Source organism: Vombatus ursinus, unplaced genomic scaffold (assembly GCF_900497805.2).
Source record: "Vombatus ursinus unplaced genomic scaffold, bare-nosed wombat genome assembly UNPS02014826.1, whole genome shotgun sequence".
NCBI classification, from domain to species: domain Eukaryota; kingdom Metazoa; phylum Chordata; class Mammalia; order Diprotodontia; family Vombatidae; genus Vombatus; species Vombatus ursinus.
Genome location: NW_020954604.1, coordinates 9,726,470 through 9,742,440, shown reverse-complemented (window position 1 = coordinate 9,742,440; position 15,971 = coordinate 9,726,470). Strand labels below are relative to the sequence as shown.

Here is a 15,971-nt window from a genome sequence, read left to right as displayed (position 1 = left end):
TGAAGGTCGCGTATCAATTTGGAACTTACCTTGGTATGAGGTGTTGGCCTAAACCTAATTTCCCCTGGAAATTCCCTTACTGTTCAGGATTTCTCCCAACCTTTTTTGTCAAATAATGAGTCCTTCCCCCAGTAACTAAGGTCTTTGAATTTACTGAACACTATGCTGCCGTGTTTGCTTCTTTATATTTAATCTGTTGTACTGATCAGCCTCTTTTTTTTTAACCAGTACCAAATCATTTCTGTCATTATCGCTTTGTAGTACAGTTTGAGATCCAAAACTGATAGGCGCTCTTCTTTCCTGTCATTGTTTGTTGTTGTTGTTGTTGTTGTTATTGTTTTCAGTATTACCCTTGAGATTCTTGACCGTATGTTCTTCCATGTGAATTTCGTAATTATTTTTTCTAGCTCTATAAAATTTATAGCTGTTTTGGGAGTTTGATACAGCACTGGATAAATAAACTAATATAGGTAATATTGTCATTCTGTTATAGTGGCTTAATCTACTTATGTAATTAATGTCTCTCTAATTTTTTAGTTCTGTGTTTATTTCTGCAAAGAGTGTTTTATAGTTTGATTCTTGTAGTCTCTATATGAATCTGAATAGATACCCCCTTGAGTATTAATAGCTACTACAGTGATTTTGAGTGAATTTCTCTTTCTGTCTTTTCTTGGTGGATTTTGTTGATTATATATGGAAATGCCAGTGATAATTTATATGAATTTATCTTAATTTTTAGTTGACTAAGGGTACACCATCATATCTGCAAAAAGAGATAATTTTTGCCTCTGCTTATTCTCTCAGTTTTTTCTCGTCTTATTGTTCTTGCTAGCTCTCTTTGCTTTTTGGTGAGGCAGTCAGGGTTAAGTGACTTGCCCAGGGTCACATTGCTAGTAAGTAGTGTCAAGTGTCTGAGGCCAGATTTGAACTCGGGTCCTCCTGACTCCAAGGCCAGAACTCTATCTACTGCGCCACCTAGCTGCCCTCAAGAATTATGTGGTCAAATTGTCATGGACTGTTCACATATCACATAACTACTTATATATCATTAATACTTTTTTTTTTTTTTTTTTTTTTGGTGAGGCAATTGGGGTTAAACGACTTGCCCAGAGTCACATAGCTAGTAAGTGTCAAGTATCAGGTCTGAAGCCAGATTTGAACTCAGGTCCTCCTGACTCCAGGGCCAGTGCTGTGTCCACTGCACCACCTAACTGCCCCCTTGCTAGCATTTCTAACACTGTATTAAATAGTAGTGTGTAATAATAAGCATCTTTGCTTTACAAACTGATCTCATTGGAAAGGCCTCTGACTTTCCTGCACTACATTTAATTTGGATTTAGAGAAATATTTACTTTGTTAAGGAAAGGTCCAGTTATTCCTATGATTTCTAGAGTTTTTCACAGAAATAAGTGTTGGATTTTGTCAAAAGCCTTTTCAGCATCTACTGATTAAATGTTATTTTTTTTATTACTAATTTTATTAAAATGGTTTATCATATTTATAGTTTTCCTTATGTTGAATCTGTGCAATATACCTGGTATAAATCCAGTCTTGTGGTAGTATATAATCTTTCTAATGTGTTGTTGTAGCCTACTTGCTAATTTTTATTTTAAAAAATTTTGTGACAATCAACATTCATTAGGGATAATGGTCTATAGTTTTCTATTTTGTTGCTGTTTTAGGTATCAAAACTATTTCTGTTGTAGAAAGAGATTGAAAGAGTACATTCTTTCATATTATTGCAAGCAGTTTAGTATTAGAATTAATTGTTTTTTGAATGTTTTAAAGAATTTACTTGTGATTCCATCTGATCCTGAAGTTTTTTTCCTTTGAGAGTTCATTGTCTTCAGTTTCTTTCTCTGAGTTTTTTAAATGGTCTTTTTCTTCTTTTTTGTTAATCTGGACATTTTATCTTTTTGTGAATATCTAATTCCTCCAAGATATTAGGTTTGTTAGCATATAATTGGACAAAATAATTTCTAATAATTTCCTTTATTTCCTCTAAAATTCTAAGTTTTTCTTTTTTCATTTTTAATTTAAATAATTTTTTTCTCTCATAAAAAATGTTAGCTCTTGATCTTACTAATTTTTTAAAACCAGTTCCTAGATTTATTTATCAATTCAGTGGTCTTTTTGCTTTCAATTTATTCATCTCCTTTTATTTTCAGAATTTTTGTTTTCTTGGTGAATTTTTGTTTGTTTTTGTTCATTTTTAAATTGCATGCCTAATTCTTAATTTGTTCTTTGTCTCTTATGTTCATGAAAATGTTTAAAGATACACATTGTCCCTTCAGAGTGGCTTTGGTTGCTTCCCATAAGTTTTGGCATATCTTCTCATTTTAATTCTTCAATGAAGTTTTTATTGCTTTATGATCATTAAATAATGTGTTGAATATTTCTATTTTTCTACATTTTTAAGTGAGGTTTTTGCGCCCCATACATAGTCCGTTTTTATGAAGGTGTCATGTACTGCTTATCAGTATGCAAATTCCTTTTTATTCCCTTTCAGTAATTGCCAATCTGTCATCTCTAATTCTTCTAAAGTTCTAGTCATTCCCTTAACTTCTTTCTTGTTTATCTTTTGGCTAGATTTGGTCTAACCAAATCAATTAGGTCAAAAGGGGATATATTAAGATACCCTTATTAACACCATTATAGTTTTACTATCTATTTCTCCCCTTAATTCAACTGTATTTTCCTTTAAGTATTTAGATGCTATGTTATTAGGTACATATATACATATATATATATATGTATATACACACATAAAGTATTGATATTGATTGATCTGTGCTTTTGGGTTAGGGTTAGATTACATAATGGCATAATATAATAATGAGCATAATATAATTCTGTGAAAGTCTAATTTTTTGGAAAAGATGATTCTATTTTGGACATTTATTCATTGATTCAGCAAACATTTATTTAAATATTTCCTGCTCTGTCCATATCATAATGTTTAGCATTAGGGGAGATAGAACATTTAAATAAGATGCTTCCTCTCCTCATAACAACAGTAGTAATAATAGCTAGCTTTTACATAGCACTTTTAGGTTTGCAAAGTGGTTTGGAAGCAACTAGATGGCTCAGTGGATAGAGTGCTGGGCCTGGAGTCAGGAAGACCTGAGTTCAAACCTGGCCTCAGACACGTACTAGCTGTGTGACCCTGGGCAAATCACTTAACCTCTATTAGCCATAATCCACTAGAGAAGGAAATGGCAGACTACTCTTGTATCTTTGCCAAGAAAACATCATGGGCAGTACAGTCCACAGAGTCAAAAAGCATCGACTACAATTGAACAACAACAAAGTGGCTTGCATGTTATCTCACTTGATCACAACAATCTTGGGAGGCAAGTGCTATTATTATACCCATTTTATAGATGAGGAAACTAAGGCTGAGAGAGATTAAGTGAATTACCTAGGATTACTCTGCTAGTAAATGTCTATGGTAGGAATTAAACTCATCTTCCTGACTCCAAGTCTACCTCTCTATCCATTGTGTCACCTAGCTTTCTCCCTTCATGGAGCATACTGTCTAATAGGGAGCTGAAACACAAATACAAATAGCTATAATACACATATTACATGGTACGTGCATTAGACTTGCAGAATAAGGTACAGTGTGATATCTGGCAAGTTATCACAGGCCCAAGAAAGGCTTCATGGAAGAGGTGACTTTTGAATTAGACTTTGACAGATAGGGAGGAATTCAGGGCAAAACGGAGAAAGAAGTAGGAGAATATAGGGCATATTTGGGAGACAGGGAAGACCATTTTGACTGGAGCTTAGAACACATAGAGGAAATTAATATGAAAGAAGACAGGAAAGTAGGATGATGACAGATTGTGGAAGGCCTTGAATACCAGAAAAAGGAGTTTGAATTTTACTTGGAAAGGCAGTAGGGAACTACTGAATATTTTTGAGCAGAAGAGTGGCATGACTAGATCTCTACATAAGGAAAATATGGCAACTATGAAATTTTGATAAAATTGGGGAAGACCTATTAGAAGGTGTTAATCACAGTCATCTGTACAGATGGTAATAACAAACTGTACTGGAGAAGTGGCAGTGGTCATACAGAAGTGAGAGATGTTATTTACTAGAATGGTATTGCCATAAACTACAAAAGGCTTTTTACAGAAATAAAAACAGACATAAATAATTGGAGAAATATTTATTGCTCATAATTAGGCCAAGTCAATCTAATAACGGTTATCAATATTAATTTACTTTTTCATTACCATATCATTCAAACCACCAAAGGATTGAGCTAGAAAAAATAATAACAATCCATCTGGAGGAGCAAAAGGTCAAGAATTCAGGGGAAATAATGGGAGAAAAAAAGTGAAAAGGGAGCCTATTAACTCCAGATCCTCAAATTATCCATCCATCCATTCATCCATCTATTCACGGTATGCCTCAGCCCCCAACTTAGGGGCTCCAGTCAGAAAGAATTTAAGAAATCATCTTAATTCAACCAGCCCTTCTTTCCCACTTTACCAATCGCAGTTTCACAAAGGAGACTGAGTCTAGGGATTTACAAAACAATAATCGTGAAAACTACTTGTTACTGGTTAAGTAATAGAAAAGTCCATCAGTGGAACAGATTAAATATATGACATAGAGAAGCAAACTACCATAGGAGCATAATGTTGCATAAACTCCTGGGGTAAAGACTCATTATATGAGAAAAACTGCTGGGAAAACTGAAAAGCAGTCTGTCAGAAATGGGGTTTAGACTAACTCCTCACACAGCACAACAAAATAAGCTCAAACTGAATATATGATTTAGATAGGAAATTTTACATAGTAAGCAAATTAGAGGAGCAAGGAAGGAAATCATTTGCAACTATGGATAGGGAAAAAGTTAATGCTCAAACAAGAAACAGGATTATAAAAGATAAAATGGACAATTTTGATTCCATAAAATTAGCATAATCAATGAATTTAAAATTAGAAGGGAAAACTAACTGAAGAAAAAAATCTTTGCAGCAAGTTTCTCTGATAAAGAACTGATATTCAAAAATGTGTAAGGAACTGACTCAAATGTATAAGAGCCATCTCCCTTATAGATAACCCATCAAAGTATATAATCAGGCAATTCTATGTAGATGTGGAAGACGTCTCCATACTGGTGATAATTGACATCATGGGAGTATATGAAAACAGGCAAGCCTCAGAGATGAACTCCTGGTATTTTGGGGGGAAGAGGAAGCTGAGCCCCAGAAATTCTGTTATCCACTGAGGTTTTATCATCTCATACAATACCTTCCTTTCCTCCTTCCCCATTCCTATTTTCCTCTTCTCCTTGTACCATTCCATAGAATACAGTCTCTCTGCTTTTCTCTTCCTCTCCCATCCCAGAAGTGAGCATACAACACTTTAGAAATTAAATGTGGGGGATAGCTAGGTGGCGCAGTGGATAGAGCACCAGCCCTGGATTCAGAAGGACCTGAGTTCAAAATTGGCCTCAGACACATAACACTTACTAGCTGTGACCCTAGGCAAGTCATTTAACCCCATTGCCTAACCAAAAACAAACAAAAAAAAATTGAATGTGAGTTTTTCAGAGTCTTAATAAAAATTATGGAGTTCATTCACTTGTATACAAAGTGAGAGTTCAGTTTTCCTAGTTCTTTCATTCACTTTTCTTCTTCTGCTTGTCTTCTGAGAGGCAGGTGTACCTAACCCTTCTTTCCTTTTATTCCTGGGGCTGGTTCTTGGCCAGAAGTACTCAGTCTCTCTCTTTATATCTGTCCTAGCACTTTGCATATCCCCTATAGGTTTATATTTTAATAGCATTCCAGCTTCTTTATATATTATATATAAATATATGATATATTTATATATTATATTTATATAATTATATATAATATATTCCCTCACTTCCCCAAATATCTTAGCTTCCCTGTTATCCTGTAGTGTGTGTGTGTGTGTGTGTATAGTAGACTATAAATTCTAAGCAATAGATCATTTGAGTTCTACTTTGTATTCCGACCTAGTGTCTAATACAGTGTCTTAGTACAGAACAGCTACTGCCTAACTTGAAGTGTATCTGCAGATTGACCCTACCTCATCTATTGAGTAAAATCTAAATTTGTGTTTGCATTAAAAGCCCCTCCTCAGCCTATCACTAACTCATCTTACTGGTATTATATTGTACTGCTTCCCTTCCCAGTCTATGCTCCACCCAGCTTGGGAAAGTTTATTCTCTTCCCAAAGGAGACACCAGGTTGGCTTTATCTCAGGATCTCCCCACTTCACAGAATAAAAGTTTCTGTAATCCATTCATCTATTCACAGTATATCTCAGCCCCCCAACTCAGAGGCTCCAGGGTCAGAAGGGATCTAAGAAATATCTTGATCCATCCAGTCCTTCCTTCCTTTCCACCCCAACTATTCTAGTTTCACAAAGGAGGAGACTGAGTCTAGGGACTGAAACTTGGCCAATGTTTCCGGGTTAGTAAGTAACTAACTTGGAATATGAACTCAGGACCTGTGACCCCCAATCCAGTGTTGTTTCCTCCATGCCACATTGCCTCCCTAATCACCAGCCTTGGACATTGGTGCTCTTTTAGTTGTGGGAGTGCAGGGGAAGAGACAGGAGGAATGTGTAGGCAAGGACTTCAGAGGTCCAAGTGACCCTGATACCAGCAGGAAGAGAAGCAACAACAAAGCAGTTCACAGGTCAAGTATATCTAGGTCACAAACCAGTGGACTCCCTGCGTGTGAAAAAGGAATAAATCTCAAATAACCAGATGGGTCAGAATCAAGCCAAGACTAAACTGAAGTAATTGCATATCGTTGCCCATTGTCCTAGCCAGCAATGTTGGGGAGTGGAGCTCAGCATCCATCTAATGCAGGAAAGCCTTTTTGTTTCTGGCCCTGCAGCAGAGTCTGACCCTAGGGAAAGATTCTGTTCTTAGGACCTTCATCCTACTGTTCCTAGCCTGTGTTATGCCAGGGTAAGGGAGGAGGAAAGGAGATTCAGCAAGCTCTCAATAGTAGCTGAAAACTGCTTCTTGGCCTAAGTTATGTTCTTTGCAACAGTGTCAACCATGAGGATCCCAAGAGACCTACTTTCCTTCTCTTACAAAGATAGCTAGGGGAAAAAAAAAAGAGAGAGAACTAGAAATTTAACCCAGACTCCCAATGGACTCAGCCCCTTTCCTCTAAATAACTCCCTCTCACCATTCATTATGGGATCCAAACCCACTCAGATCACTCAGATCCCCTTTCTTTTTTCTTCCAGACCTCTGAGAGACATCAGTTGCATCAGAATCTTAACTTTGACCACATTCAATCCCTAAACATGCAAGAAAAGTTCTGTACTAGGTGTCAAGTCAACTACAAATTTAAATAAGATGTGGCCCCTGCTTAAAAGGTGGGGATATCCAGTAGAGACCTGACTCACACAGATAACTGATAAACAGTGGAGTACAACAGTTTGAGAGGTACAAACAGTCATGCCATTGGAGGTACCACTGCAGGTGGAGGGAAGGAAGGCATTTTGGAGGACATGGCATTTTAATTGGGTCTTAAAGGATAGGTAAGAATGCCTGGGGACTTTCAGGCGTAGGGAGTAACATGAACAGGTGAAATAGACTTAGGAAACATCAAAGAGACTAATTTGAGTGGAGCATGGTTTGGGGGAAGACTGGAAAGATGAGTTGGTACCAACCTGTGCAGGACAATGCTTCCCTGGAGAGTTTAGGTTATATTCAGTACATAGTAGGAACCCAAAGTTTTGAAGCTTAGGAGTGATGTAACCAGAGCTGTTCTTTAGAAAACTTAATGTGTAGGCTGGATTACAGGTGGGGAGAAACTGACAGTGGAAGATTTCATTAGGAATCTTCATGGAATGAACCAGTCACATGACCATATGAGTCTTCACTAAGATTGTGGAAAGAAAGGGGCAGATAGAAATGCTATTGCTAAGGTAGAATTGACTGGACATAGTAATTAGATGTTGAAGAGGATAGAGTAAAAAAGCTCTTTTGAGCTTGGGTGATGGGGAAAGTAATGTTCATAAATTCTTCACAAAAGTAGAAACAGGTTTTGGAGGAAGATATGGTAAGCTCAGTTTTGGACATGAATTTAAAGTTTTTGAGTATCCAGATATATTGAGATTTAGTTTTATAGATTAGAGGATCATCCACATAGAGGTAAAACTATGGGGATTATATAAGATGGCTAAGAGAAGAATGGGTAGAGTGAGAAAAAAGGACAAAGGCCTTTGGGGAATGGCTACATTGAGAGGGTAAGAGAGTAGATAGAAGGGTCTGAAGAACTGGAGGAGAGAATATCCAGAAGGAAGGGATGTTCAACATCATCACATGCTGCAGAAAGATCAAGGAGAACGTGAAATGAGAAAAGGCTTTTGGGTTTGGCAATTAAGAGTCCAGGAGTGGCCTTAGAGACAAGTTTCAATATAGTGGTGGGAGCAGAAGTCAGATTATGGAGGAAGAAGTAGGGATTCCAAGTGTAGAAGATCACTCTTTATGGCCCAGCAGTGAAAAAGAGATGTTCATAGGGATAGCAGAACCAAGGGAAGGTTTGGGTTGTTTGGGTTTTTTTGTACAGGGAAGCTCTTGAGTATATTTGTAGGCATCAGGGATGGAGCTAATGAAGCAGTGCCAGTGGAAAATGAGCCTGAGGGCAGAGGTTGGAAGTGAGGAGTCTGTTAGCTTTAGAAAGACATTCTGGAAAGTTAGAGGGAGAAAGACATAGGTGGAACATGGGTATTGAAACTAAATCTCCATCTTAGTCCACCCACTCCTCTGTCAGGTCTTTCCAGAAAACAGATACCAGAGAGAATCTTGAGACTTTCTCCATAGCCCTTTTTGCTAGAGGAGCAAAGCTAGGAAATATGGAGTCAGAAGGACTAGATAGTGCCCAGAGTGGAAACTAATCTCAAGATAATGGAAAGTCAACTGAAGTCCTTTGGTAAGAGTAGATGGAATAAGGTACAGGAGGGAAGGAGCAGAAGGTGAAAGGTCAGGGGAAGAGCCAATGTTGCTTTCTAGGTTGGGAGGAAACCAGCTCCAGGTGACATCTCTTTTGTTCTGCCCCTTCCCCTCCCCCAAAACAGGGTTTCTGCTCCTGGCTGACAGCAATCTTCAGGATAAAGTAAGTATAATGGGGTTTCAGGCTTCCCAAACCCTCATCTCACAGTCCTCAGTCAATGTCCAAAGTTTCAAAGCTAGAGCCTTTGAGGACTCTAGCCTGACCCTTCCTAGAACTCACTGGGCATCACCTAGGAGAGGTATTACTTTTATCCCTGTTTCCCTCCTCCCACCCAGTCTCATCAGTGGCTCCTCCTGTTATCTAGGTCTCCCTCCTGGCCATCAGGTCTATCTGGCCAAAATGGTAGGGTAGTTAGGTAGAACAATTCCCTATTTATCAGCAGGCAGGTGCCCAGCAGGGAGGAGCAAGTGCCCAGCAGGCAAGAGCAAGTGCCCAGCAGGCAGGAGGGAGTGCCCAGCAGTCAAGAGGGAGTGCCCAGCAGGGAGGAGCAAGTGCCCAGCAGGCAAAAGCGAGTGCCCAGCAGGCAAGAGCGAGTGCCCAGCAGGCAGGAGGGAGTGCCCAGCAGTCAAGAGGGAGTGTCCAGCAGGGAGGAGCGAGTGCCCAGCAGGCAAGAGCGAGTGCCCAGCAGGCAGGAGGGAGTGCCCAGCAGTCAGGAGGGAGTGCCCAGCAGTCAAGAGGGAGTGCCCAGCAGTCAAGAGGGAATACCCAGCAGGCAGGAGCAAGTGCTCAGCAGTCAAGAGGGAGTGCCCAACAGTCAAGAGGGAGGGCCCAACAGTCAGGAGCAGCTACCCAGATTCCTGGAGAAACTGCTCACAAGGCAGCACCTGCCTTCCATCAGGGAGAATCTACTGCCCAACTGGCCTGGGCCAATGCACAACAGGGAAGACCTACTGCCTGGCTGGCAGGGACGAGTGTTCAGGCAGGAAACATTCCCCTCACGGCTGAAATCAGTATGTAGCTATGAGGGGTCAAAACCCATCTGGCAGGAGTTGCTAGCCAATAGGGAGGAGCAACTACTCGAGAGGAAGAGGCAAGACCCCAGCAGGCAGAATGAAGACTTCTTCTGGCAGGAGCATGCCTTTAGCTGGCAGGAAGAAACCTTCAACTGGAAGGAGGAAGCAGCCACCTGGCAGGAGAAGTTACTCAGCTGGCAGGAGCATGCATCCAGAAAGCAGATGGACTCACTTGACAGACAGAGTCAAAGATTCGGAGAAATAGCTATCAGTCAGGCAGTAATTAAAAGCTTCATCTTGAGGTTAGCTGGCTCCCCAACCAATCCCCCAGGCCAAAGGACAGAACCCCTTTCTGACACTCCAAGGTACCATTGATCCACCAGTGGTATCTTCTCTTCCTTCTCCCATTCCTATTTAAATTATTTTCTCCTTCACTCGCCATTATTGCCTCCTTCTTCCCTCTTCATTCCTCCTCCTCTTCCCTTTGTGTGCCTCTACTTTCTTCCCTCTTCACTTCCTTCCCTCTCCCCCCCTTCCTTCTTCAACTGCTGTGTTCAAGCTATGCACAGTGTGCAAGCTATTCAAAGGTGACACTCCCTGCCAAAAGCACACATAAGGTAGGTGTGATGGGACCAAAATAGAAAACAAAGCCAGTTGATATATTCTGAGAAAATGAGAGCAAGGAAAACACCTTCAGCTGGGAAGGTCAGGGAAGACTTCACTGAACCCACTTTGAAGGAAGAGAAAAATTATGAGAGGTGAAGACAGAGGAGAGTATACTCCAGGCTCTGAGAATGGAGGGAGAGATGACACTTAAGGTTTGGGAAACATCTGGTAGCACACTGTGGGCCAGAATAGTGAGCGAACACAGAGGAGAAGTTTAGTAATATGAAATGAGGCTGGAAAAGTTGATAGGAGCCAGGCTATAGAGTGGCTTAAGTGTTGGGTCAGGACATTTGTATTTTATCCCAGAGGTAATAAGGAACCTCACTGGAGGGGTTTAGGATCGGGAGAGTGATCTGATCAGATCTTAGGAAGATTACTGTGATGTCTGTGTGATGGGTGAATTGGAAAAGGGAGAGATGGGTGACCAGGAGACCAGCTAGGAAGCTGTTAATGAGAGTCCAGGTGAGATGGGGTGTAGGCCTGAATGAGAGTCATGGGAGAATGAGCAAAAAGGAGGTGGGCCGATGGAATCAATGGAACTCCCTGTGGATCACCCCATCTCTCTCATCCTGCTCTTCTTTCTCTTCTGCCCCACATTTTCTGTCTACCTTTTCCTCTCCTGAGCTTCTTGCTCCTCTCCTTTGCAAATCTTAATGTACTGTAGAAGTACCAACTATCTTTATCATCATTGTCCTCATCATCATTTTTTCTCCTCCACCCTACCCCCCTTGCTTTACCCTCCCCATTCCTGTCTATCCTTCCTATTTTGTAAAGGCAATTTATCAAACATTCATTAAGTACGTTAATTTCTGCAAGGCACTCTACTAGGCATTGGCCCCTGCCCTCAAGGAACTTACATTCTACTGAGAGGAATATAAGATGTGCAACACACAAATAAGTAAATACATGGTAATTTGAGGAAAGAATGTGAACAACTAGGGAGATCAGAAAAGGCCTCATGTAGGAAACCTTGAAGGAAACTTAGAATTTGGAGAGTTGGAGGAGAGGAAGGAATGCTTTTTAGCCATGGGAGATAGACCCTGGGAAGACTTGGTGATAGAATGTCAAGTTCAAAGCACAGGGAATGGACCACTTAGTCTGGAATATAGACTGAGTGAAGGAGGAAGTAATGTAAAGTAAAGCCTTTAAATGCCCATGTGAATTTGCATTTTATTCTAAAGGCAATCAGCAAGCATTTATTAAGTGTTTGTTCGTTTGTCCCATCTGTCTAGGCCCTGAGAGTTAGTAGAGTATTTAGAGCAGGGGAATGACATGCTCAAACCTAAGAAAATTATTTAGGCAGCTGTGTGGAAGGTGGATTGGAGACGGGAGACACTAGAAGCAGTGAGATCTCTTTTGTAGTCTTTTTTTTAGGCAATTGAGGTTAAATGACTTGCCCAGGGTCACACAGCTAGTAAGTGTCAAGTGTTTGGTCTGAGGCCAGATTTGAACTCGGGTGCTCCTGACTTCAGGGCCAGTGCCCTATCCACTGTGCCACCTAGCTGCCCCCAAGATCTTTTTTGTAGTAGTCCAGAGTGATAAGGGTATAAAGGATATTAGAGTCTCTGTGAGTAAGGAAAACGGAACAGATGCAGGAGATGTAAAGGTAGAATCAACAAGACTTTTTGCAACTGATTAGCTATAAACCTGCGTGATTAAAAGGATAGTGGTACCTTCAACAGAAATAGGGGAGTGTGGAGTAGGCGAGGCTGTGGAGGAGAGTGTGAGAATGAAGAAGCAGAACATGTTGAGTTTGAGGTGCCAATGGTACTTCCAGGTGGAAATGTCCACTAAGCAGTTGGTGCTTAGGGATTGGATTCCACGAGAAGTTGGGGTTGAGATTTGGGAGTTATTTGCGTATATGTTGGGGGGAGGGGCGCCACCTGGGTACAGGTGATAATTAAACGATGGGCTACCAGCTGTTTCCCAAACCTGAAGGACTCATTCATTTCGAAAATACTGAAAAGGAAGAATCAGACAGATAAAATGAGAATCAAAAGGAGCAGTGTCATGGAAACCAAAGAAGAAAAGCGTATGCAGGAGGCAGCCAGGATAGATGATTCTTCCCGACCCTTGGCTGTGACTTTGAGATAAGAGACTAGAGGAAATTTTTTTTTTTTTTTTTTTAAGGATAGGTTTGCAGAGGAGAGATAACCAAGGGCACAATTAGAGGGCTTGACCAGAGCACCAGAAGAGGCTAAACTAAAGGAATAGAGAACAGGGAATGGTGTACAGAGAAAAGAAAGTGGGTGAGAGAAGACCTTGATTTTCTCAGTTAAGTAGGAGGCAAGGCCCTCCCTCCATAGAGAAGGAAAAAAGGGAGAGAGGAGGGAAGAATGACCTGAAGCTTGCAGAGAGAAGCAGTTGCTTGGAACAGCCACTACATGCAATGTAATAATCAAGTTTAAGAAAGACTTGCCATGCAGTAGTGAGGGCCCAGGTGAACCTTGTATGGCAATACAGACAAAGGATCAGAGGAGGTTCCTGTGGTGGAGGTAACTCCAGTCTGCAGTTTGGCGAGATGTAAGCAGTGATTGAATAAGGAGACAGGTAGAAGAGCGTGTAGCTGAAGTAGTCAACTGTAGGATCATGACTGAAGAGAGAAATGTGAGGCCCGGGCCAAGCTCATCAAACAAGATTTGTGTAGAGTCCTCCAGTCTCACTGTGGACAAAGGATAGTTTTAGCAAGAGTAAGATGGAAAGATGGGAAAATATCCTATAGAGGTGATGTGATACGAGTAATGGTGAGATCTAAAGTCTGATCCTTGTGGTTGGTTGAGGTTAAGTGAAGAAATTATAGATCATGGGAGTTGATGGGGTGAATGAACTAAAAGGACCAGGGTATTTGAGGTGATACCAACATATACCTCTTTCTTCCCTCATTATTCTCTTCTCTTTTTTCTTATTCATCCTTCTTTTCTTTTCCCGCTTCCTTTTCCCTCCTCCTTCTGTCCTCTCTTTCATCATATACATGCATACACACCCTAACCCTTCCTTCCATCCTGCATCCCTTTGCAGGGAGAAGGGAGGTCAGGGGGTGATATTTCTTAGTCTGAAAGTTGGAAAAATAGAGGTGTGACGGTCAGAAGTTAGGAGAAGGGAATGGTCGTTGCCCTTCCCCCCTCGATTGATTTTGATTCTGTGTCCTTCCCCTTCTCCTACTTCCTTTCCCTTTCCAATTCTGCTCCCCAGGGATGAAGAGATCTTGGACAAGTGTGGAGCTGATGCAGTGCACTACCTGACGTTCCAGCGGCACATCATTGGGCTGCTTGCAGTCGCAGGTGTTCTCTCCGTGGGCATTGTGCTTCCTGTCAACTTCTCAGGGAATCTGCTTGGTCAGTGGGGGGAAGGTGTGCTTCCTATCCATTTCTCAAGGAATCTGCTGGACAGTGGGGGGAAAGAAGGGGAGGGAAGTGATTTGAATGAATGAATGATGAACAAATGAATGAATGATGAATGAATAGAAAATGTTGGTTAAACTCTTACTGTGTACCAAGCAGTGGGCAGCAGGAGATGGGCCAATTCCTGAGGCTCACAGCTTCCCGTTCCTTTTCTCTTTCTCTGTCTCTCTCTCTCCCTTTACCCCAAGAAAACAACCCCTACAGCTTTGGGAGAACCACCATTGCCAACCTAGACTCAAGGTGAGGATAGGGAAACCAACCAAAAAGGAAAGAGGTACACTAGTGTGGAGCTGGGGGGTGGGGGAGGGGAGAGGGGAGGCAGGTGGGTGGGCGGTAACCTGGGATGAGAAAAGAAACAAGACAACCAGGTAAGGAGATGCATGGGTGGGAGTAGGATATAATGGGACAGCAGGAAAAAGTTAAGGTTGCTCAATGAAGAGGAGGTTGGGAGCAAGAGTGGGGAGTAGAGCAAGGGTAGAGACTGTAGGGTCTGTGTTAGAGGAAGAACTCAGAGAGGGAGAGGCCTCTGAGAGGGGGGATGGCCTTACACTGCATCATGAGAGAGCGCTTCACCAGGGAAGGGAGCTCTCCAGAGACACTCATAACAAGCCTGTAGGGCACAGAGTGCACATATTTTCCCCATTTTACAAACGTAACTGGGATACAGGTAGGTAAGGGGATTTTGTTCAAGGTCACGCAGCCCACAAGTCTCTTGACTCCTCACTCCAGGACTCTTCACTGCACCAGGCTGCCTCCTAGGGGATGTCAAGTGGACAAGCATTTGTTAAGTGCCTTGTGTGTACCAGACACTCTGCTGAGCACCACAGATAAAAGGAAAGTCAAAAAACAGTCTCTGCTCTCAAGGAGCTCACAGTCTAATGGGAGAGACAATATTGAGCAAAATATAGACAGGATAAACTAGAGATAATCTTAAAAGAAAGGCATTAAAGGGGACTTGGAAAGACTTCCTTCAGAAGATGGGATTTGAGCTGAAACTTGAAGGAAATCAGGGAAGGCAGAGACCAGGAAGGAAAGAATTCCAGGTCTAGGGGATGGCCCAGGGAAAATGCCAAGAGCCGGGGCAACTAGGTGGTACAGTGGATAGAGCACCAGGATAGAGAGTCAGGAGGACCTGAGTTCACATCTGGCCTTCACATGATATTCACTAGCTGTGTGACCCTAGGCAAGTCACTTAATCTCAGTTTCCTTGCCGAAAAAAAAAAATGCCAAGAGCTAGGAGATAGAGGGCATTGTGAGAGGAGAGGAACAGCCAGAAGGCCAGTCCACTGGCTTGTTGAGGGCATGAAGGGGAAGAAGGTGTAAGCAGACTGGAAAAGTAGGAGAGGCTTTAAAAGCCAAACAAAGAATTTTCTATGTGACCTGCGGGTGCTCCAGAGGGAGCCACCAGAGTTTGTTGAATAGGAAGGGTGACATGGTCAGACCTGCACTTGAGGAAGCTCATTTTGATAGCAGAGTGAAGAATGAAAGAGATTGTCCAGAGATTTGAGATAGAGCGACCAACTAGAAGGTTATACTGCAGTAGTCCAAGTGTAAGGTGATACGGCCTACACCAGTGATGGACCTTTTAGACAGTCAATTTAGACTCTAGGATTTGGTTAGAGGAGAGACAGGGTCAACTCATAAACCCCATGAGAGAGTCAGAAGTGTAGATATCCCAAAAGGAAACATTTAATGCACAGACTGAGTTAGAGATTGGTGCTATGGGAACAGAGTTTGTGCTTCCAGCTAGAGCTATCATCCCTCAAATCCCCATTTCTTTTGCAGTAACAACCTGCTATGGCTGCACACCTCTTTCGCCTTTCTATACCTACTACTCACTGTGTATACCATGCGAAGACATACCTCCAAGATGCGCTATAAAGAAGACGACATGGTAAGCAGAAATTAAAGAGACTTGTGCC

At 41.6% G+C, this 15,971-nt stretch overlaps 1 protein-coding gene across 1 annotated transcript in view; it reads left to right on the top strand.

Moving 5' to 3' along the window:
- TMEM63B (transmembrane protein 63B) overlaps window positions 1-15,971 on the top strand; it is a 40,593-nt gene that overhangs the window by 14,044 nt on the left and 10,578 nt on the right. Inside the window, 4 exon segments of the mRNA XM_027838305.1 lie at window positions 9,094-9,131; window positions 13,841-13,983; window positions 14,238-14,289; window positions 15,835-15,953. Of these exon segments, the coding sequence (XP_027694106.1) occupies window positions 9,094-9,131; window positions 13,841-13,983; window positions 14,238-14,289; window positions 15,835-15,953 (352 nt within the window).